The 21,776-nt window shown below is 38.1% G+C and overlaps 2 protein-coding genes across 2 annotated transcripts; one reads left to right on the top strand and one right to left on the bottom strand.

The window, feature by feature from the left end:
• Positions 14,636 to 17,005, top strand: LOC18776654 (acetolactate synthase 1, chloroplastic). The gene has a single exon (XM_007210233.2). The coding sequence runs from the start codon at positions 14,813 to 14,815 to the stop codon at positions 16,781 to 16,783; it is 1,971 nt and encodes a 656-aa protein (XP_007210295.1). The 5' UTR covers positions 14,636 to 14,812; the 3' UTR covers positions 16,784 to 17,005.
• On the bottom strand, positions 19,338 to 20,827 carry LOC18775655 (protein transport protein Sec61 subunit gamma). Its single transcript, XM_007209764.2, has 3 exons — positions 20,628 to 20,827; positions 20,394 to 20,509; positions 19,338 to 19,615 (listed from the first exon to the last, which is right to left on the bottom strand). Exons 1-2 carry the CDS (start codon positions 20,719 to 20,721, stop codon positions 20,394 to 20,396), a joined length of 210 nt encoding a protein of 69 aa, XP_007209826.1. The 5' UTR covers positions 20,722 to 20,827; the 3' UTR covers positions 19,338 to 19,615.

The raw sequence follows: 21,776 nt of genomic DNA, 5'->3' as shown, positions 1-21,776 counted from the left end.
CCCCCCCCCCCCCCCCCCCCCCCCCAAAACTGTGTTTTGCCTTTCAGGCCCCAAAAGTTCAGCCAACAATTCATTTTGCACCTTTGTTGTTAATTCTGTTAGCGATATCCTAGTTTAATTAGGATATTTATTTCCTAATCTATTAGCGAGATTCTAGTTTAATTAGGAGATTTATTTCCTAATCTATTAGGACTCTATTTTTTTTGCTTTTTGTATAGATATTATGTAATTAGAATTTTATCTTGTTTCCTAGTTTGGCCTTACTATGGTTACATCCTTATATTATAAATACTTCTTTTTGGAGAATGAAATATAATCTGAAAATATTCTACCCATATTGTTTGACTTGGTATATGAGCCGATTTTCTGGTAACCTGTGTGTTGTGCCCACCTGTAATGACCCAAACCTAAAATTCATATTTAATTAGTAATTTATTATGAGGAAAGACAATTTTACCCTTGGAATAATTTATTAATAAAAAGTTGACTTTTTGACCGAAAAGGAATTTGACAATTTCACATACACCGTTGCGTAGAACACGACGACACGAGTTCGTAGACACGAAGTGGACTCGAATCGGAGTTTTAACGAAGAAAATACGATTAAAATATCATGAAGGGCAAAATGATAATTTAAAAAATCAGATTTTTATTACAAGACCTCATTTCTCTCTCTCTCTCTCTCTCTCTCTCTCTCTCTCTCTCTCTCTCCCCGCGCTCTCCTCCCCCTCTATTTTTTTTCTCCCGTCCGTCGCCCTCCAAATTCCAGAACCGCCACCACCGGCCACCACAAGCCACAACACCGGCACCAACCTGACTGGCCCGACCCCGCAGTCACGCCTCAGCTCACTCCCGCCGCGAGCCGAGAGCCAGTCGCCGAAAACGGCAGAAATTCCGCCGGTTTTGTCAAAACTTCAACCCGTTCGTTCTCCTTCAATTCTCCTCCAAATTTGTCGAGTAAGGTATGGATTTCTATCTATTTTCCATGCTCTAGCTGATGGTTGTGTAGGTTTGCATCGATTTTGACCGTAGATAGCTCAGTTTGTAATTTGGAATTCGGCCAGTTTTCGGCCTCCGTGTTCGGCCACTTCCGGTCAGTTTTTAGGGTAGGTCCAAGAACAAAAGTGGTTCCAAATATGGTTTTATACCTAGGGTAGGAGTTTGGAGCCGTGGTTTTGAGATTTTTCGGTGATGCATAATCGCTTTAGACACCCATCGCTGCCGGCGCGTGGGAGAGGGTAGTGCAGTGGCACTGTGTCTTGATGCGATCCTTAGGTTGTCACGAGCGCATAGGAATTCGCGGATCTCAATTTGGATACCGTTTGAGCCTGGAACGGATTTTCCATATTGTGCGATTATCGGGTTCAATACTGTTGAGCCGTTGGATCGTAACCAGTTTTAGATATGTTACTCTAGACAATTTCAGAAATGTATAGGATTCGACGGATCGTGAATCGAAGTCCCGGATACTCCGAAATCGCGAACCCTAGGGCTAGGGTTTAGAAATTATGCGATTACACGATTGTGATCAACTCGACCGTCCGATCAACACTAATACCCTCGGGACATGTGTCCTAGATATATTGGACCTTCTAGCGGCTTCCGGATCATATTGTGAGGTCATGGACCCATGGGGTCCCGGATTGACTTTTTGGACTTTAGCGCTATTTGAGTCCCAAGATACCGCTAAACTATCCCACGTGGAAGGAAAGCTTTTATGGGCATAGGGATAACTTTAAATTGACGCACGTACTTTTAGGAGCCAGGGGTAGAGTTTTTAATTTAATACTATATTGTATTAATAGAATATTATGGTCATTGAATCAGGCACCCGGGCACTAGTTGACCCGCAGGAGGGACCTTCAAGAGGTCCAGTGAGCTCGGACTATCAGTGAGTGGACTCTTTGTTTTAATAAATGAATTTAAGTAGTTCAGCTTCAGTTATAAGCTGTTTATTCTGTTAAATATTTTATGTTGCATGCTGCCGAGTGAAATCTCCTTGAAAGAATATAGAAAAAGATATTCTCGTTAATTAACAGATAAATGGCAGCAGAATTTTAAAGGTTACAGAAAGTTAATGATTCAACAGTTTTGCTTCAGAAACTTTATATTTTCTTAAACCACCTTGTACCCAAATATTAAATGTTGCCTTCGGATTATATTTGTTGCCTTCAGTTTAGTCAGCATGCTTGACAGTTGCCCCACGAGTTCCTTGGTACTCGAACTCGTGTGGAGCGAGTAATGCGGATCAGGTGAACTACGGTCCCTTGCATCCTGCGAGTTGCGGCTCGGATTAACTTCGTGCCACTGAGACCTGCGAGTATGTGTCACCCATGGTGATGCAAGGAATTCACGGATATAAGGAATTGACGGAAATAAGGGTACACCTAGGTGATAGTTTAAACTGTTTTCAAATGTATATAATTATACACATGCATTGATTTCAGAAATAAAGAAAATAAGCTAGTTTGTATAACTGTTTTTACAGTGGGGTTAGTATGTTCATATGTTATTTTCTAAACTTTGTTTTTGGGTCCACTCACCCTTTTTGTTGTTTTGCACCCCCAAGCAGTAGACGTGCATAGGAATCCACCACTGGGCCGTTTCCCGTCTTCCGCGCATTTCTTTTGATGTAGGATTTTTGTTTTGTAAAAAGATTAACTCCTTTGTAAATTCTTAGTAGTTGCTATGATGTTTTGCCCTAGACTGAGAATTAAACTGTTGGAATGTATATATATATATATATACTTGTTTGGCAGGTGAAAATATTTTGGTATTGAGCCAGTTACAAGGGAAACTCTGCCGATTTTTTGGTAGACGTTAACCTTATTATTTTATCATGTTTTGTATAGAAGGGCAAATAAGTCATTTGTGCCCGACATTCGCCAGGTGTCGGACACACACAGGGTTTGGTTCGGATTCCAAAGCGGAATTTGGATCTAGTCCTATCACCACCCGTGTTCTAGGCCCATATTTTTTCTTCTCTCTGTGCCGTGTATGCCCTCCTGGGTTTGTATGTTGTGTTGTAGTGTTCGTTCTCCATTGTGTTCGTGCCATTCCTATCTTTGTGCATCTGCCGTATTTGTGCCTCTGTTGTATTCTGCTGTGTATCCTATTGTGTTCATGCCTATATTGTGTACATGCATGTCTTCGTGCATCTGCCGTATCTGTGCCTTTGCTGTGTTCCTATTCCAGGTACTGGCTCTAATACTTGATAATTGACATTGGTGTTTCTGATCATATGACATATGATGCTAAATTTTTTGATGAGGTGTCTAGTAACACCCTTGACCCATACATAGCTAATGTTGATGGTTTGCCCTCTCTAATTACTGGCAACGACACAATCTCTCTCACTCCTACTCTGTCATTGTCTCGTGCGTTACTAGTTCCCAATATCCATTGTAACTTGTTATCTATAGGTCGATTACTTGATCCACTTAATGCTTTTGCTACTTTCTATCCTACTCATTGCTGTTTTCAGGATTTCAAAACTCACGAGACGATTGAGCATGGTAAACGGATATGGGGGGTTATATTATTTGACATTACCTTCTGCACCAGTTCGTGATCGTGTCGTTAATACTATTCAAAGTTGCAATGTCAAAGACAAACAACAAATTTGGTTATGGCATTGTCGCTTGGGACACCCGTCGTTTGGCTACCTTAAGTGTTTGTTTCAATCTGTATTCCGCTCTTATGATGAGTCCAGTTTTAAGTATTAGACATGTATTTTGGCCAAGAGCCATTGCACTATGTTTCCTTTGAATGACAGTAAAGCTGCAAAGCTTTTTGATTTAGTGCATTCTAGTTTGTGGGGTCCGGCTCACGTTACTTCGAACGGATTTCGTTGATTCGTCACATTTATTGATGATTGCACCCAACTCACTTGGGTTTTCTTGCTGAAAAATAAACAAGATGTTGCTTCCATCCTTCCAGAGTTTTGTATTATAGTGTCTACTCAGTTTCATGCTCGGGTTAAAGTATTCTTGATTGATAACAGAGGAGAATATATGAATAATACTTTGGCGTATTTCTTCCGTGCTCAGTTTCACCAAACGACAACCCCTTTTACTACTCAACAAAATTGTATGTCTGAAAGAAAAAATCGAAAATTGCTTGAAGTTGCTCACTCACTCATATTGGATATGTCTGTTCCCCATCATCTTTGGGGGCATACTGTTTTGTCTATTGCCTATTTGAGTAATCGTACTCCTAGCATGGTTCTTGATTTCAAGACTCCCCGTGATGTGTTTGGTGACCATGTTTATAAAGTTTTTGGGTATATTACCTATGTTCATGTCTACTCTCATCAACGGAGTAAACTTGATTCTTATGCGTTGCGCTGTGTCATTATTGGTTACTCTTCTACTTATAAGGGTTATAAGTGCTATCATCCACCTACTCAGAAGGTCCATGTTACTTTAGACACGACTTTCCATGAAGAAGTGCCCTATTATGTCTCTTATTCTTCTCCAATTCATAGGGAGCAGAGTAGTGAATTGGAGAGTCTTGGATTGAAGGATCTTGGACTTAATGATTAATGTGAAGATATTGCAGATATTGCTCTCGGAAAGAAAACGATCGGTCGCCTAGATCATGAGCAAAAGATGATGCTCTCAGCTTCAAAATGACCGATTATCAAGATGGTCACGACTGGTCGTCTGGCTGTGAACCTGAAAATGATGCTCACAGCTTCAAAACGACTGGTCACCAAGATAGTCACGACCGGTCGTCGAGGTCTGAAAGTGACGATCCTGCTCTCTGTGACAAAACAACCGTTCACCTGGGTTGCCTAGTGTTGTTTCTTGTGATTCTTGTGAAGACAAGTTTGATACAAAACCCCATTCTGCCCCTGCCATTGCTCTAGTCAAATCGTGATAATGAGTCAAGTGAGGTAAGTTCTAATAATATGTCTATTTCTACTTATCAATTACTCCCACGAACTACTTGCGGGAAACCTAAAATATAATATTCCCCGGATATACATGCCAAATCTAAATATTCCATTAGTCATTATTTGATAAACTCATTGCTTATCTAAGTCATATACATCATATTTGTGTCAATTATCTAGTGTATGTGTACCAACTAAGCTGCATGAGCTTTATCTAACCTCAAATGGTTGGATGCCTTGAACAAGAATATGACATGGGATTTAGTTCCTTTGCCACGAGGGAAAAAAATAATTGAATGCATATGGGTGTTTACTTTAAAGCATAAGGCTGATGGTTTCATCGACCGTTACAAAGCTAGATTGGTAGTAAAGGGTTATACTCAGACCTATGGAGTGGATTATTTGTAGACTTTTGCTCCAGTGACAAAGCTCAATACTGTGCATATACTTTTATCCCTGGCTGCTAACCACGACTGGCCCTTATTGCAGTTTGATGTCAAAAATGCGTTTCTACATGGTGACCTCATGAAGGGGATTTATATGGAACTCCCTCCTAGTATTCCTGTAACCTCTAAAGAGAGTATTGTATATAAGCTGTAAAGTCCTTATATGGATTGAAGCAATCCCTAAGAGTGTGGTTTGAGAGATTTGCATCATCTATGAAAAAGTTTGGGTATGTGCAGAGTAACTCAAACCATACTTTGTTCCTAAAAAGTCATAAAGGTAAATTGACGGCTTTAATTATTTATGTTGATGATATGATTGTGACTGGAGATGATCAGATAGAAATGCAAAGCCTTCAGAAGCATCTGGCTTCCAAGTTTGAGATGAAGTCATTGGGTGATTTGAAATACTTTCTTGGGATTGAAGTTGCCAAATCTAAACATGGTATCTTTCTATCTCAAAGAAAGTATATTTTGGATTTACTTGTAGAGACTGGAATGTTGGATTATAAACCAATTGATACTCCAGGTGAACAAAATCATAAGTTGGGGTTGTATCCTGATCAAGTCCCTATAGATAATGAGCATTATCAACGACTTGTGGGGAAATTGATTTATTTAGCTCATGCACGTCCTAATATTGCATATGCAGTGAGTGTAATGAGTCAGTTTATGCATTCTCCTAGTGAAAATCATATGAGTGCTGTGATGAGCATTTTGAGGTATCTGAAAGTAACTTCTGGCAAGAGGTTAATATTTTGCAAGAATGGTCATACATATGTGGAAGGGCATATGGATGCTGATTGGGCTGGTTCAATTATTGATAGATGTACTGCGTCTGGGTATTTTACATTTGTTGATGGTAATCTTGTTACTTGCAGGAGTAAAAAATAAAAGGTGGTGTCTAGGTCTAGGAACGAGGCCAAGTACCATGGGATGGCTCAAGGTGTGTGTGAGTTACTATGGTTGAGAAGATTGTTGAGAGATCTTGGGTTTGGATCCCAGAAACCCATGAATTTGTATTGTGATAATAATGCTACAATTGCAATTGCGCATAACACTATGCAACATGATCGTACAAAGCATGTGGAAGTTGATCGACATTTTGTTAAAGAGAAGTTGGATGCTGGAATTATTTCTTTTTTGTTTATATTATCCGAGTATCAACTGGCAGATGTTCTTACGAAAGCTATGTCTACTACGGTCTTTCTCAATTCACTTGACAAGTTGGGCATGCGTGACATCTTTGCTCCAACTTGAGGGGGAGTGTTAGCGAGATCCTAGCTTAATTAGGAGATTTATTTCCTAGTCTATTAGGATTCTATTTCTTTCATTTTGTACAGATATTGTGTAATTAAGATTTTATCTTGTTTCCTAGTTTGACCATATTAGGGTTACATCCTTGTATTATAAATACCTTTTTTTGGAGAATGAAATATAACCTGAAAGTATTTTACCCGTATTTTTTGACTCGCCCTTCATCATATATCCTTTGCCCAAGTAGCTCAAATTCAGCCTATAACATCATTATCATTATAAAATTTCATGTGTGCAAAATCGTTTTAATGATTTCATTTCAAATTAAGAAAACCTCTTACAAATGTTTTCTTCACTTCCTCATTTAGTGGAACTAGATTATTATTTTTGGACTTCTTACTAGCACTGACAATTTTCGGAGACAAAGAACCCCAGAAAGCTGTGATGATTCATCGGTTGTCGTAGGTTCGTCAAGTGTTTCTCCTTCTCCTACATTTAAACCAACACAAGAATGGATAACGCATAGCATAGCCAAAACAGAAAAACAGAACATTTTTACTCACGACTCGTGGTAAGGTTTCATTGTTGTGCTGCACCATTAGTCCCAACCGTTAGAGAGACTTGACGGTAAGGACTAATGGTGCAACACAACACCTAATTGAGCGACCTTTTGTAACTATTTTTTGGAGTTGGATGACCAAAATGTAACTCCGAGTATAGTCGAGGGACCACTGCTACAATTAACCCTTATTTATTTATTTTTTGTTATTTTATTTTTATAAATATTTGGGATGAATTTCCAAGTTTACTCATGTATTTAACGGAAAAATAGACAGACTTGACAAAGGGGACTAGTAATGCAACACGATACATAATTGGGGGACCTCTGCAGCTATTTTTAGAGTTGAGTGACCAAAATGTAACTATGGGTATAGTTCAAGCACCATTGCTACAAAAAACCATTTAAAATAATTTGTACTATCTCTATGGTTTTTTCTTGCTGTGGACTAAATATGGCACTGACTATGTCTTTAAAATTATCATAAGGTCACACAATGTAGTATGTGGTTGTCTGTCAATTTGTTTAGAATGTTAGGTGTTTTTTAATCTACGAAGTGTATCAGTTGTTTGATAATATGATGCGTATTAGTTTGTTTCTACAACTGGACTTTTCTATTTCATCTTCCTAATTTGCTATTTCCCAACTTGTTATGCATAGCGTTGGAAATCAACAATTGATTTAAAAATTCCATATAGACCGCAGACCTTCATTGTCCATCACCATTGATTTCAAATATATTTTGAAATACAAATGAGCAAACAACTATATCATTCATTCATTCATAGATAAATTGGGAGTAGTAGGCGACGAGAAGTAGGCGGTTTGGTTCGTGATTGTCATGGAGAGTTTTGTTAGGGTTTTACGGCTGTTGGCTAGAATGGTTTCAATATTTTGAGAATTGAGCTGGCGGCTATTCGTAGCGGGCTACTTCTGGCCATTGCTACGGTTTATTTGATTATTGGCACTCATGGATGGATGAGTAATGTGAGTAATCTAGTTGATGATATTTGAATGTTGCAGGTGTCATTGGGTAATGCAAAGGTGGTTTATCAACTTCGTGAAGGTAAAAGTGTGGCTCATGCTATAGCTCAAATTGGATTGAGGGAAGGCACTCAATTTTTCTGCAAATGGGTGAGTCCGATATGAATTCAAACTTTACTAGGAAGGGATAGATAAGGGGGTTAGTTTTTTTATGTATTGCGGTGCTGTGGTACTCTTTTTTCATGACCAGATTTCTTCCATTGGGAGTTTTTATGGCAAGGTTTTAATGAGGCCACTTTGTAGCAACTAGAGAAACCAGGAGCTCTGGTTGTATTGATGTTGCTTCTTCATGAATAAAAGTTCTCATTTCAATAAAATAAAAATAAAAATTGGGATGATAAGGTGTTAGAATTTTAAAAAGGTTTTAAAATTTTACCGTTTTGATTTGTTTAATTATTTTGGCTGTTTTATTTTATTTATTGTGGAGTTATATATATATATATCATTTTCAGGTTTTATTTCTATATTGAATGCCTTAATTTTCTAGTTTAATGTGGTAAAGGTTACATGTTTTTGGATGCCTATAAAAGGTCACTCCTCTTGCACATTTGGCATACTACCACAATACCACATACCACAATTACCACTACAATATGATTCTCCCATCTTCTATCTTTCATACTTTCTCAACTTATATTATTATTTTTGGGTAACGGTTCTGTGAGTTGGAGACCTATATCTGACTGTGAACGTACTTATAGTGGATCTTGAACCTGTGTATTGGGGGTTCTTGGAGTCTTGCAGACCGTCAATACCTTAACATACAAAGACTTTAGGATAACATCTTTGACGTGCTTCACCATACCAAGCTTGCTTTCATAATCTTAATTTATTTTAATTTTATTTACGTATTATTTGTTTATTTAGTTTTTATTTTACCTTAAAAGACTTTCCAATTTATTTCATATATTATTATATTATAAAGAGTTTTGCTTTTGGCTTTTATGGAAAGAAAAAAACTATAATTTTTATAACAAATCTAAAGCCTTTATAGACTCTCTACTTGCAAAACTGACAGTCTACAAGACTCCAAGATACAACCCCCAATACACAGGCTCAAGGTTCGTTATGAGCACGTTTACAGTCGGATATAGGTCTCCAAGTCACAAAACCGTTACCCAAAAATAATTATATAAAAAAAAAAAAGTATGAAGGTAGAGGAAGAGAGAATTAGAATGTGGTTGTATATAGTATTATAGTAGTATTTCAAATGTAAAGAAAGAGTGACTTTTTATAGGCATTTAATAACATGTAACCTACACCACATTAAACTAGAAAATTAAGACATTCAATATAGAAATAAAACCTAAAAATTAAATATTTATAACCCTCACAATAGATAAAATAAAATAACCAGAATAATTAAACAAATCAAAACCATAAAATTTTTAAAAACTTTTTAAAATTCCAACAACAAAATAATGAATATATATTTAAAAGTTAAAAAATATATTTATAACAGAAGACAGCTACATCATTCAACCATTCATCAATAAATACAAAACAATTTTAGATGTTGACAACACACCACACTACTATGGATGGCACATCTGTTCATGGTTGCACTTCATCAATTTCATCAACCTCCCCATTTGAATTTTGAGGTGCAGAAATATCGTGTGATGTATGATTTCCTATATCAAAAAGTTCTCGAGAAAATGTTTTCATCACAACTTTCCATTCTATGTCTTATGGATCTTGCACATAAAATACTTGATGTGCGTGTGACCCAAATACAAACGTATCTGGTGGTGAAAGGAGATTGTTGAAGTTGACCAATGTAATGCCGTACTCATCAGTTTTCAAACATAAATTCCTTCTTGTTCGTGATTCAATCCAGTCATAGTCAACTAAAACTAATTTGGAATCCAGTCACAGTCAACCAAACTGTGTATGTTAAGAATATTAGTCATAAAAATATTAGAAAGCACACTTGAATAACATATTTGGAATTGAAAAGAACATACATGTAATTGTTGGATGTTAAGAATACCTTATATTTGGCTCCCAATCGCAGGGCAAGTTGGATATTTTCCATTGTCCCAATTGATCAGCTAGGTTGGGAAAATTTGGCAACTTGGCCATGTGTTAGCACATAAGGGATCAACATTACGACTGGGCCTATTTCGTCAAGTCACAGTCCTATCACCTAAATACAACTCACAAAATCCAAGTGATTCTTCTCTCATGTATCCTGATACAATGCACCCCTCATGTCGTGCTTTGTTTTGAATCTTAGCACATATATGCAAGTTTCCTTAATTAAGTATCACACCTTTGCGGCAAAAGATAACTTACAAATAAATTTTGTATTATTTTGTGCCATCATAAAGAGATTACATGATAGATTCTATTTGTTGAAGAAACTTATCAAGTAATTTAGGTATGATACAATTTTGGTTAGTTCTTTAGGGTTTGAGTATTTAGGTTTGGTTTTGTAATGAAAAATTTGTTGATTCTCAAAACAAAAACAAGTTCCTATCTAGCACAAAAAATAACCAGACCAAACACAATCTAAGAGAAAACCTTTCCGAATAGGGAATGGTGTAACTAACAAAACACACTACTTTGTAGTGATGTAAAGCCATTTTTAGGATTTTAAGGTCATCTAGTATGTCAAAAACAGGTTTAAAGTTTTGAAGATATGAAAAATCATGTTTAATCTGCCATAAATTTTTTTAAACATAACCAAAACAGTCATGGCATCAACGAAAAGAAAATGCAAAAGGCATGCTTGAAAACGATTTCAATGTATGTAAGTAACCATGTGCTCTGATCTATTAGATTTCTATATAAGGCTAACATCATTTTACTCCCTCAAGATTTGAGGTCATTCTCGAAATGGGCTACGGAGTTTTCATTTTTTTAATTTAAGCCCAAATGTTTTAAAATTCGACCAATTTACAAGTTCCGTTAATTTGACTATTTGTTCTTTTGTTAAGTAATGATGTGGCAAATGTGAGGTCCACCTTTTCAGCTTAGGTGTAATAAAATATGTAACAAATAATATTAAAAAATTCTTTATTTTAAAAGTTAATTAAAAAAGATTAAAATCAATCATTTAAAACAACAACAAAAACATGATTAAAAAACTCTACACTCCAACCAAACCCCCTAGCTGTCACCAACCGACTCCAAACCCAGGATCTCCACCGCCCCAATCCTTCTTCTTCTCTTCCACTATCCCCACCTTCATTCCCAACACCCATATATCCTTCAAACACCCACGCTCATCACCACCCTTCATCTTCACTTCCCCAACCCGCCCTCTCTTCCTCCCTCTCATTCTCTTTCTCTCTCACACACACAAATTAGCCAGCCCACCCCCAACCTAGCCATAATAGTTGCCGCTAAACCCCTAGAATTCCCAGAAATGCAAGTGCCCAAAATCTCATTTACCGCAATGTTACTATTGCGCTTGTTGAATGGTGAGCTTGATGGTGCCGTTCCAGTCCTTGGTCGTCTCTTTAGCCATGTATTCTCCAATATTCTTCAAGGAGAGACCCACTGAGCTTGGGTGATGATGCGGATGTAGACATCGACCACCTGAGTTGAATCGAACTTTGGAGGCATAGCTTCTTCGACGACACTCTAGGTTTTGAGGGGTTAAGGTTTCAGAGGAAGGATGTTTGGGGGTAGGGATGGTTTCAGATCTGGGGTGTGATGGGTTGGGGGAAGGGGAAAGTGGGTTGTTTGCAGGCAGTGGTTGTGAGGTGGTTTGGATTGAGAGAGGAGAGGATTTGGTGGTGGGGTTAGAGCAACTCCACCCCTAAGGGCAAAGTCTAAGGCAAGGGCAAGCAAGGGCTGTCACTATTCACATGAATAGTGGCAGCCTTGCCATTTGTGGTTCCACCCATGAGGGCTAAGTCTAGGGCAAGTCTAGGGCAAATACTATTCATTGTACTTTATTTCCTATTTTTTTAATACTTTAAACCATTAATTTTGATAATCTTTTGTAATTAAATTTTCGGATAATATTTTTGGTTGTCACGTGTCCATTGTTTTAAGAAAAGATTTTCGGATGAGAATCTCGATTGCCACGTGTCTTATTCCAGATAAAATTTTCGGATATTCATTAAAAAAAATTATAATCTCAGATTTCATATAACATTTTCACCCTCTAAAATTGTACCACGTGTCCCATGTCAGATAAGATTTTCAGATATTTTAAAAAAATTATAATCTCATATTTCAGATAAGATTTTTTTTTTCTTTCTACAAATGGAAAGTAGTAGAAAAATGTGAGTGGAGGATAAAAAATATTGGAAGGAGAAGAGTTTGTATGGAGAATTGGTGTGGGAAGTGAAAAATGTGAGTGAAGAGTAAGAAATATTGGAAGAAGAATAGTTTGTGTGGAGAATTGGTGAGGAAAGTGAATAATGTGAGTGGAGAGTAAAAAATATTGGGGATGGAGAAGAATTGTATGAAGATTTTGTGTGGAAAGTAAATAAAATGGTTAGGTATTTATAGGGAAAAAATACATAATTTTTTGGTATTTTTAAAAAAAAATTTCAGAATTTTTCAGAATTTTTTTGCAATTTTTTTAGCAAAAAAAACGAGGACCGTCGGATTTCTGGAAAAAATCCATCGGAGCGTCCCTGGCGCGACACGTGGCTTGTTACAGTTGGTTGCTGTCAGGGATGACGTCAGCATGACGTCATCCAACTCGGGCTGAAGTTGCCCTTGGGCCTGCCCGGGCTCGTGGGACCCAGCAGCTGCCCGGGCTCTCTTCCTCGCGCTGGAGCTGTGTTGGGCTCGCCTGGGGGCCCTTCTACCCGGGTTGGGTCTTGCGCTGCCAGTGCTCTTAGTGACGGCCTAGGGAGTTTGGTTGGAATGCTGGTTTGTTCTTTTTTTGTTTTAAATAATTATTTTTAATATTTTTAATTAACTTAAAAAGTAAAGAATTTTTTAATATTATTTTTTACATATTTTATTATGCCTAAGCTAAAAAGATGGAGACGTGTTTGCCACGTCATCATTTAACAGAAGACCAAACGGTCAAATTGACGGAACGGGTAAATTGGTCGAATTTTAAAACGTTAGGAAATAAATTGAGGGTGTGCTCGGATGAAAATGAACTAAGCCGACTCAACACAAATCGAGCGGTTTCTAGACACTCCCAAGACATCGTCAGCAAGTAAGGAAGCTACCCAAATAGGAGCAGTATCATAAGTACACATATCCATAATTTTTTTTCTTTTCTTTTCTTCCCTTTTCCTTATTTCTTCTCTTTGTTTCTGGTTTCATTATTTTTTGCTTTTCTTTTTTTCTTTGGAACTGCTACGAATTGGACTCATCTGGCAAAGAGAGATGGTTCTGGGTTCTGCTGGTGGCTGGGGTGCGAAGAGAAATTGTTCTGAGAAGAAATCCAGGGTGGAGCGATGGGCACTGGGTTTCGTCGATTATATCTGTGGTGGGGTTTTGATTCAAGCGATGAGGAAGTCGGACTCGCGTGTTCAAAGTAGAAAGCGTCCTATTTTGTGAAATCAATTTCGGGCTCACTATATTATTTGTGCGAGTCCGGGCTTTTTTTAACTATTGGACTATATAATCTCATTTAAGATAATCCCCTCCCTTACCAAACATGGATTTCAAGTTTCATTTAATCCAATCCAGTCCAGTGAGACATAATGAAGCATACCAAACATGGCCTTAAAGTTTGTTTCCCTTGATTCCTTAGGCTGTCATTCTTGACTAAACTTGTAGTAGATTTTACACTAAAATACTACTTGGTGATGAACTCCAACCAGAATTTTCTTCTTAATTATCAATGGGTAAATTTAGTCAATCTAGAATTGACAACATTTGTAAGGTAATTTTTTTTTTAATTTGTCCACATTCCAATAGGCAAATCAATTTGGCTCAGCTGCCCCATACAGACCTCTGGCTGAACCAATTGACCAAATCAAAGAAGAATTAGTAGAAGGTCATCCCTCTAAGACTAGAAACATGAACTTAATCAAATTGCCAACGCCATGTGTTATTACGTGGTTGAATTTTTTATTAAATGCATTCGTAACTTTTGCCAAATGTCATCTGTTGGCTGGTCTCCTTTGAAATAAGTACTCCCTCCTACTAAGTAACAAGCAGTAGCAACATAGTTTTATTTTCCTTTTGGGTTCTCATAACAACTTAGTTTGTCACACTTTAATTATAAATTGGCAGTCCCATCTCTTGGATCATAGGAGTCCAAGAGACTTTAATCACTCACTATTGGATGTAATATCCAACGGTTCAAAAAAGTTTCTTAAAAAGAGTGCAAGAGTGAGTAAACCGTTGAATTTATATCCAACGGTGAGTGATCATAAATCTCTTGGACCATTGTAATTCAAAAAATCGGGACTATATAAATTGGTATCATGAACATATTCCACCAAAAGATAAATGGGTATCAGAAATGTTACCAAATTGGTACATACAAAGGCCCACAGGGAGGCAAACATAAATAACATTTCTTCCATTACAAAATTGATATAAATAGAATCTTGGTTCCAAAAGGTAAATATAAATTGAATCTCTTGGTCACGAAACTCCCTAGTCTAGCAGCCACCCCTGAAACTATCAATTCACTTCACTCTCTGCTCTCTCTGACGCATTTTCAGCTTCTCAACAATGGCGGCCATTGCTCCACCTTCTTCCGCCTCAAAACCCTCTCCTTTCCCTGTTTCTTCCAAATCCTCAAACCCCATTTCCAGATTCACCCTCCCCTTCTCTCCTCATCCCCAAAAACCCACTTTCCTCCGCCACCTCCAAATCTCCAACTCTCTCTCCTCCAAGACCGCCACCACCACCATCACCACCACTAACCCTCCAGACCCAGAAACCAAAATTTCCCGATTTGCCCCTGACGAGCCCAGAAAAGGCGCCGACGTCCTCGTTGAGGCGCTCGAGCGGCAAGGCGTGACCAATGTATTCGCCTACCCTGGCGGCGCGTCCATGGAGATCCACCAAGCACTCACGCGCTCCTCCACCATCCGCAACGTCCTCCCGCGCCACGAACAAGGCGGCGTGTTTGCGGCAGAGGGCTACGCGCGTGCGTCGGGACGTCCCGGCGTGTGCATTGCAACCTCCGGGCCGGGCGCAACAAACTTGGTCAGCGGCCTCGCCGACGCGCTCATGGACAGCATTCCGGTGGTGGCAATCACCGGCCAAGTTCCCCGAAGAATGATCGGTACGGACGCGTTCCAGGAGACCCCAATTGTTGAGGTAACAAGATCAATCACCAAGCACAATTATCTTGTTCTTGATGTAGAGGACATTCCTAGGGTTGTTAGTGAGGCCTTTTTCTTAGCTACCTCGGGTCGACCCGGCCCCGTGTTGATTGATATACCCAAAGATGTGCAACAACAGCTTGTGGTTCCCAATTGGGATCAACCCATTAGGTTACCTGGGTATATGTCTAGGTTGCCCAAGACCCCCAGTGAGGATCATTTGGAGCAGATTGTGAGGTTGGTGTCTGAGTCCAAGAGACCAGTGTTGTATGTTGGTGGCGGGTGTTTGAACTCCAGTGAGGAGTTAAGGCGGTTCGTGGAGCTTACTGGGATCCCGGTTGCCAGTACTTTGATGGGTCTCGGGGCATACCCGTGCAACGATGAAGAATTGTCACTCCAAATGCTTGGAATGCATGGGACTGTTTATGCTAATTATGCTGTGGATAAGTCTGATTTATTGCTCGCATTTGGGGTGAGGTTTGATGACCGAGTTACTGGGAAGTTAGAGGCCTTTGCTAGTCGGGCTAAGATTGTCCACATTGATATTGATTCGGCAGAGATTGGAAAGAACAAGCAGCCGCATGTGTCGGTTTGTGCTGATATCAAATTGGCGTTGGAAGGATTGAATAGGATATTGGAGGGGAAAGAGAGCAACGTCCAACTTGATTTTTCGGCTTGGAGGGCAGAGTTGAAAGAGCAGAAAGTGAAGTTTCCATTGGGTTTCAAGACTTTTGGAGAATCCATTTCTCCCCAGAATGCCATTCAGGTTCTTGATGAGTTAACTGATGGGAATGCTATTATAAGCACTGGTGTTGGGCAGCACCAAATGTGGGCAGCTCAGTTTTACAAGTATAAGAGGCCTCGCCAATGGTTGACATCTGGGGGATTAGGAGCTATGGGTTTTGGATTGCCTGCTGCTATTGGGGCTGCTGTTGCAAACCCGGATTCTATCGTTGTTGATATTGATGGTGATGGAAGTTTCATTATGAATGTCCAGGAATTGGCCACCATCAGTGTGGAGAAACTTCCCATTAAGATTTTGCTGTTGAATAATCAACATTTGGGTATGGTTGTGCAATGGGAGGATCGCTTCTATAAGGCTAACAGGGCTCACACTTACTTAGGGAACCCATCAAATGAATCTGAGATATTCCCGAATATGCTGCAGTTTGCAGATGCTTGTGGGATACCGGCTGCCCGTGTGACGAAGAAGCAAGATCTTAAAGCAGCAATTCAGAAAATGTTGGACACACCTGGTCCGTACTTGTTGGATGTAATCGTACCCCATCAAGAGCATGTCCTGCCTATGATTCCAAGCGGCGGTGCCTTCAAAGACGTGATAACTGAGGGTGATGGGAGATCAAGTTATTGATTTCTTGGCCAGCATCCGTTTTTCACGCGTAAGAGTGTAAGTTAGAGGTGTACTTAAAAAAAAATCTTTAGTTTTTGTACTAGTATTAGTTTGAACAAGTTCTACTTTGAGTAATTATGAAGTATGTTTTAAGTTCCTTAGCTTAAAGTTATGTGTTGTGTCTGCTATCTCGCGATTCACTTATGTCAATTCAATTTTATACAAGTATTGTTCTATTTTTTTATGTGTTTATTTTGTTTGGCCAGTGGAATTGACAGAAACCACAAACAGAAGATGACAGACCATGGTTGTTAAGGTCTCCTTTAAAGCATCTTTTTTCTTTTTTCGAATTAGATTTCAGGAATCGAATGACATAGGAGTTTTGGTTGCTTGGCCAAAATCCAAAGAGTTGTCTTCTACCCACGAAAGAATAGAATAAGACCAGTAGTTTTTAAATGAACATACGTGTTCTTCACGGTGCAACCACTTAGGTGGATATTTGATTTTTGCTGAATTAGTAGCTTGTTACCTCTAGATATAAGGCCATGTGTAGAGTTTCAAACTTTCAAGTTCTGGTTCCTACTTACATGCCAAATCCTTGAACCATTAATCCAACTCTATCTTTCAGGATCTTAACACAGGCAAACTGATCATGCAATAATGCTATTTATACGGATCCGTATTATCATTGTCAATATCATGTCAATAACAGAAAGGAAATTTGCATAAATTCCACTTGAACTTTTAGGTATGTGCGCCATTACCACATAAACTTTTAATTTTAATTTTTAACCACCTAAACTTTATAAAGTATTGCAATTCACCACCTATGTCTAATGCCGTTAAAGTTTCTGTTAAATGCAAGGGTATTTTAGTCAATTCACCGCACTTAAAGAGAATTATAAAAAACAAAAACTAAATTTTAAAAATAAAAAGAAAGAAAAATATCAAACACCAATAATAATGAGGAGTTAGATTACTTGTGAAATTAAAATCCTAATTGAATATACCCCCTTAAATTGGAAGAAATATGAGATTTTGGTAGGTTATAAACACACAGATTCAGGGCGTAGTTTTCACATGATTTTCATAGTTCTTGGCAGCTTTGAAAAAAGTAGAGCTATGGTTTTCATAGATATTGGGAAAAAAAAAAGTGAGGCAAATTCTTCATATGGTTTTCATGGATCTTGGAAGAAAAAAAATACCAACGCCAATTTGTCTCTCCCTCCCCCAACCCATCGTTGTGCATACACCATCAATATCATTCATAAGGCTCAAACAAGCCAAACAAATACGTAACAGATAACCATAAAAGCATCCGATACACATCAAAACACCTCAAGTATCAACACCTCGACTAGACCAGTAGGGCAAAAAGCACTCTTCCCAGCCTATGAAGATGCTTGAGGGCACAATAGAGGGGGCCAAGAAGGCCATCAATAGAAAGAACTTGAACCAGTGAGGGAGGGGGTTGACACACCATCAATTCCATTTCACCCTCGAATTGGCAATTGATGCTAATATGTGCGCAACTCTATTCTGCAGCTTTGCCATTACATGCCCTTACATTCGTGATCGTTAGGTTAACTTTATTTTTTCATTTTTTTTAAAATTATGTTTAACTTTATTTTTTCATTTTTTTTTTTAAATTATGTTGTTTTAAAATTATTTTTAATTATAGTGACAGAGGAAAATGCTCTTGCATTTAACGAAAATTTTAACGGAGTTAGACATAGGTGGTGGATTGCAACACTCTACAAAGTTTAGGTGGGTAAAAATTAAAATTAGAAGTTCATGTGGCAATAACGCACATGCCTCAAAGTTCATGTGATATTTATACAAATTTCCCATAACAGAATGTCCTTAACATGTTATCAATCCAGTACCATAACATGTCAATAACAAAATGTACATAACATGTTATCGACGATATATTCACCACGGAGAATTTCTGCTAAATGTGTCGCATCTTTTGATGGCTTTTCTGAAATGATCTAAATTTATTTTCTTAAAAACTAGAGTGAGTTTGACTCTTTCAAAGCTTTCATAACATGTCCAGTCCTCACCCAGTTGAAATTCTAGAATCCAAATCCCCAATATGAGATAAAGGGCAGAATTTATGAAGCATGTCTTAGTTCCTTTCTTCAGGCCTTTGGCAATATCCGTTAACCTAACTTCCTGAAATAAAATAGGGCTCAGTTTAATACTTGGGTGTTTTACTCACTGCACATTACTGATCTGCGGGATGCCTTATGGGTTTCTTGCATTCAAACGTCTAGACTGGTTAATGTCTTGTCCAAATCTCGGCACAGTTTCAGTTGTCCCGGCCACTAGACATTACTAGCAAATACAACCATAAAGATCATGCAAACTCAAGCAAAACTCAGAACAGCCCTAGTTCTATCGGATCCTGGACATTGGTAGCAAATCCAACCATGAAGATCATGCAAACTAAAGCAGAACTTGGAACAGCCCCAGTTCTACCGGCCCAGAGAACCGGTTGGATTTTGACGATGGGAGATACAAGGTGCCTGCTAATTTGATTAACATGCATAAGCTTAATCAACACAGCCCATCAAATTCAGCATTTCATTATCATTATCATCCTGGCTGCTCTTTATTGGTTAAAGAGCACCACGAAAAGTTGGTAAACCAAATCCATGGCATCAAAATTTAAATTGAAAGAAAAAAGATGAGGTCTCAATTATGGAAAACTAGAAAGTGCAAGTATCATGGTTTTACAAAAATAAAGCAAACGTATCTCAAAAGGAACCAAATGAGAACTAAAAGCTACTGCTTTCTTAGTGAATTCAAGTTGCTGCACCTATCATCTTTCTAACTTCAGCAGATGACCTGCAATTATATAAAAAAGAAAAATCAGTCAACAATCCACATCTTACTCTACATCCAAGGATAAGAACTAGTTATTAAAACACTACTATCTAAAAAAACCGTAGTAAAATGACACTAATATCAATGGACATTACTAAATCCACAAAACATTTAACTAACGAAAATCGTTCAAGTCAGATGGATATTGGACAAGTTTGGTTGCACATATAATCAGAGCTTGAGTTAACTGCCCTGGGTTTGATAATCCAACTCTATGATATGCACATGAGGCAGTAGAATACACCAAAACATGGTAAAACCAGAACTCAAACTTCTCGATCATGCCACAAGAAGAAAATCTTCCTATTATAACATCCCCTCATCTACATAGGCAAAACCAATGGCCAATTATCCAAACCCTAGAATTACTCATAATGTGGTGAAACACCCAAAAGTTTCAAACCCATGCGCCAACAAGCTAAACCAAAACTTGATAAGAATTTCAATATTAGAGACCCTTTGAAACATATTGTATATGCCAGCTCCATATTTTGGATTCGTTCATAAAATTGAACAAAAAACACAATTTGACATTCAATTTTGCAAGCGCTTGCCCAAGACAAATTGATCTGAATCCTAATATTCAAAGACTCGTATTTTACAAAATAAACATGATTCAAATGAATTTCTTGGTAAAATTACGGACAAAAAATAAAGCAGACATCAAATGCATGCAAATTAATCTCAATAATTCAATCAATGAATTCGATCAGACGAAGATTCAGATATAATTCCATACCTAAACAGATCCAACAATGATGTTGTTGATGGGGATGAAGATCAGCTTCACGAAGAACCCAACGAATCCCATCACTACGAACCCGATCGCTGTACGGAGCGCGACCTTCGTGAACTCTGCACCACAATTGATCATCAAATCCATCAATTACAGATAACAAAATCGAAAACCCTAATTTCCATTAAATCCGATCTGGAAAGATACAGATCTGAATATTTATACGTATAAAGTTACCTTTGCGATCTGGCTTGTGGCACCGCTTGACGAGCCGAATGCTGTCCTTAGAGAACTCTCTGAGCGGATCCACTACTGAATCTATGGCGTCCATTTTCTCTGAGCAAATTGGGTGAGAGAGAGAGAGAGAGAGAGAGATGTATGCAGGAGACGGAGACGTAGTCGAAGACAAAGTGGAGACGCGTTTAGGACAGTGGTCAAAAATGGAGGATTTTTATTTGTTTTCAAAGCTTCATTTTGTTTCTTCTTTTAGGCCGATGAAAATTCAAAGGGGCCCAATTTGGAAAGAAATTCGTCCCAAGTCAGCCCAAATACATAGAGGAGCAATTGCATAAGCCCAAACAGAGAAAAATCTTGAAGCCGTTCAAACACAACGTAGACGACAAGTGATCTTTGGTAACCATGAATGAGAGACGAGGGAGTACTTAGAGCAACTCCACCCATTTGTCCTTAGCCATGGCAAGGGTGGAGGTAGGGCGAGCACTATTCACGTAAATAGTGCTTGCCCTTGCAAATAGTAAATTGTGTCTCCATCCGTTGTCCTTAGCCATGGCAATTACTATTCATTTTTTTGTTTTTTCCTCCTATTTTTTAATGAAAATAATTAATTTGGGTAATATTTTCAGATAAGATTTTCGGATTCCTACGTGTCAAGACTATTCATAATCAGATAAAATTTTCGGATAAGACATTTGGATTCAAATTTCGGATTAATTTCAAAGTTCAAATTTCAGATAAATTTTTGGGTTCAAATTTTGAATGAATTTCAAAATTCAAATTTCAGATAAATTTGGGTTCAAATTTCAGATAAATTTGGGTTCAAATTTCGGATGAATTTCAAAATTTGAATTTCATACAAATTAGGGTTCAAATTTCGGATGAATTTCAAATTTCAGATAAGATTTTCATCCAATAAAATCAAGCCACGTGGCATGTCTATCTTGCCAAAATTTTCTATAAAATCAGAGTCTCAGCTCATACCTCTCACACCACATCTTTCTATATTTTCATTTCTGAGAGTTTATAATTCATACTTCATTCATTCTGAATGGAAGAATTTAGGAGATGCTTGGAGAGACAAGAGAGAGAAAGAAGAGAGAGAAACCGTAGAGCAGATGAAGTCAATGAGTTGCAGAGACAAGTCGATGA

The sequence above is a fragment of the Prunus persica genome, chromosome G5 (assembly GCF_000346465.2).
Source record: "Prunus persica cultivar Lovell chromosome G5, Prunus_persica_NCBIv2, whole genome shotgun sequence".
Lineage (NCBI taxonomy): Eukaryota > Viridiplantae > Streptophyta > Magnoliopsida > Rosales > Rosaceae > Prunus > Prunus persica.
Note: the sequence above shows the minus strand (reverse complement) of the source record. Positions and strands in the feature narration are given on the sequence as shown.

Coding starts and splice junctions, on each gene's coding strand:
- LOC18775655 (XM_007209764.2), bottom strand. CDS start 20,721: ATGGACGCCATAGATTCAGTAGTGGATCCGCTCAGAGAGTTCTCTAAG. Junction 20,510..20,627: donor CCACAAGCCAGATCGCAAAG/GTAACTTTATAC, acceptor ATTGTGGTGCAG/AGTTCACGAAGGTCGCGCTC.
- LOC18776654 (XM_007210233.2), top strand. CDS start 14,813: ATGGCGGCCATTGCTCCACCTTCTTCCGCCTCAAAACCCTCTCCTTTC.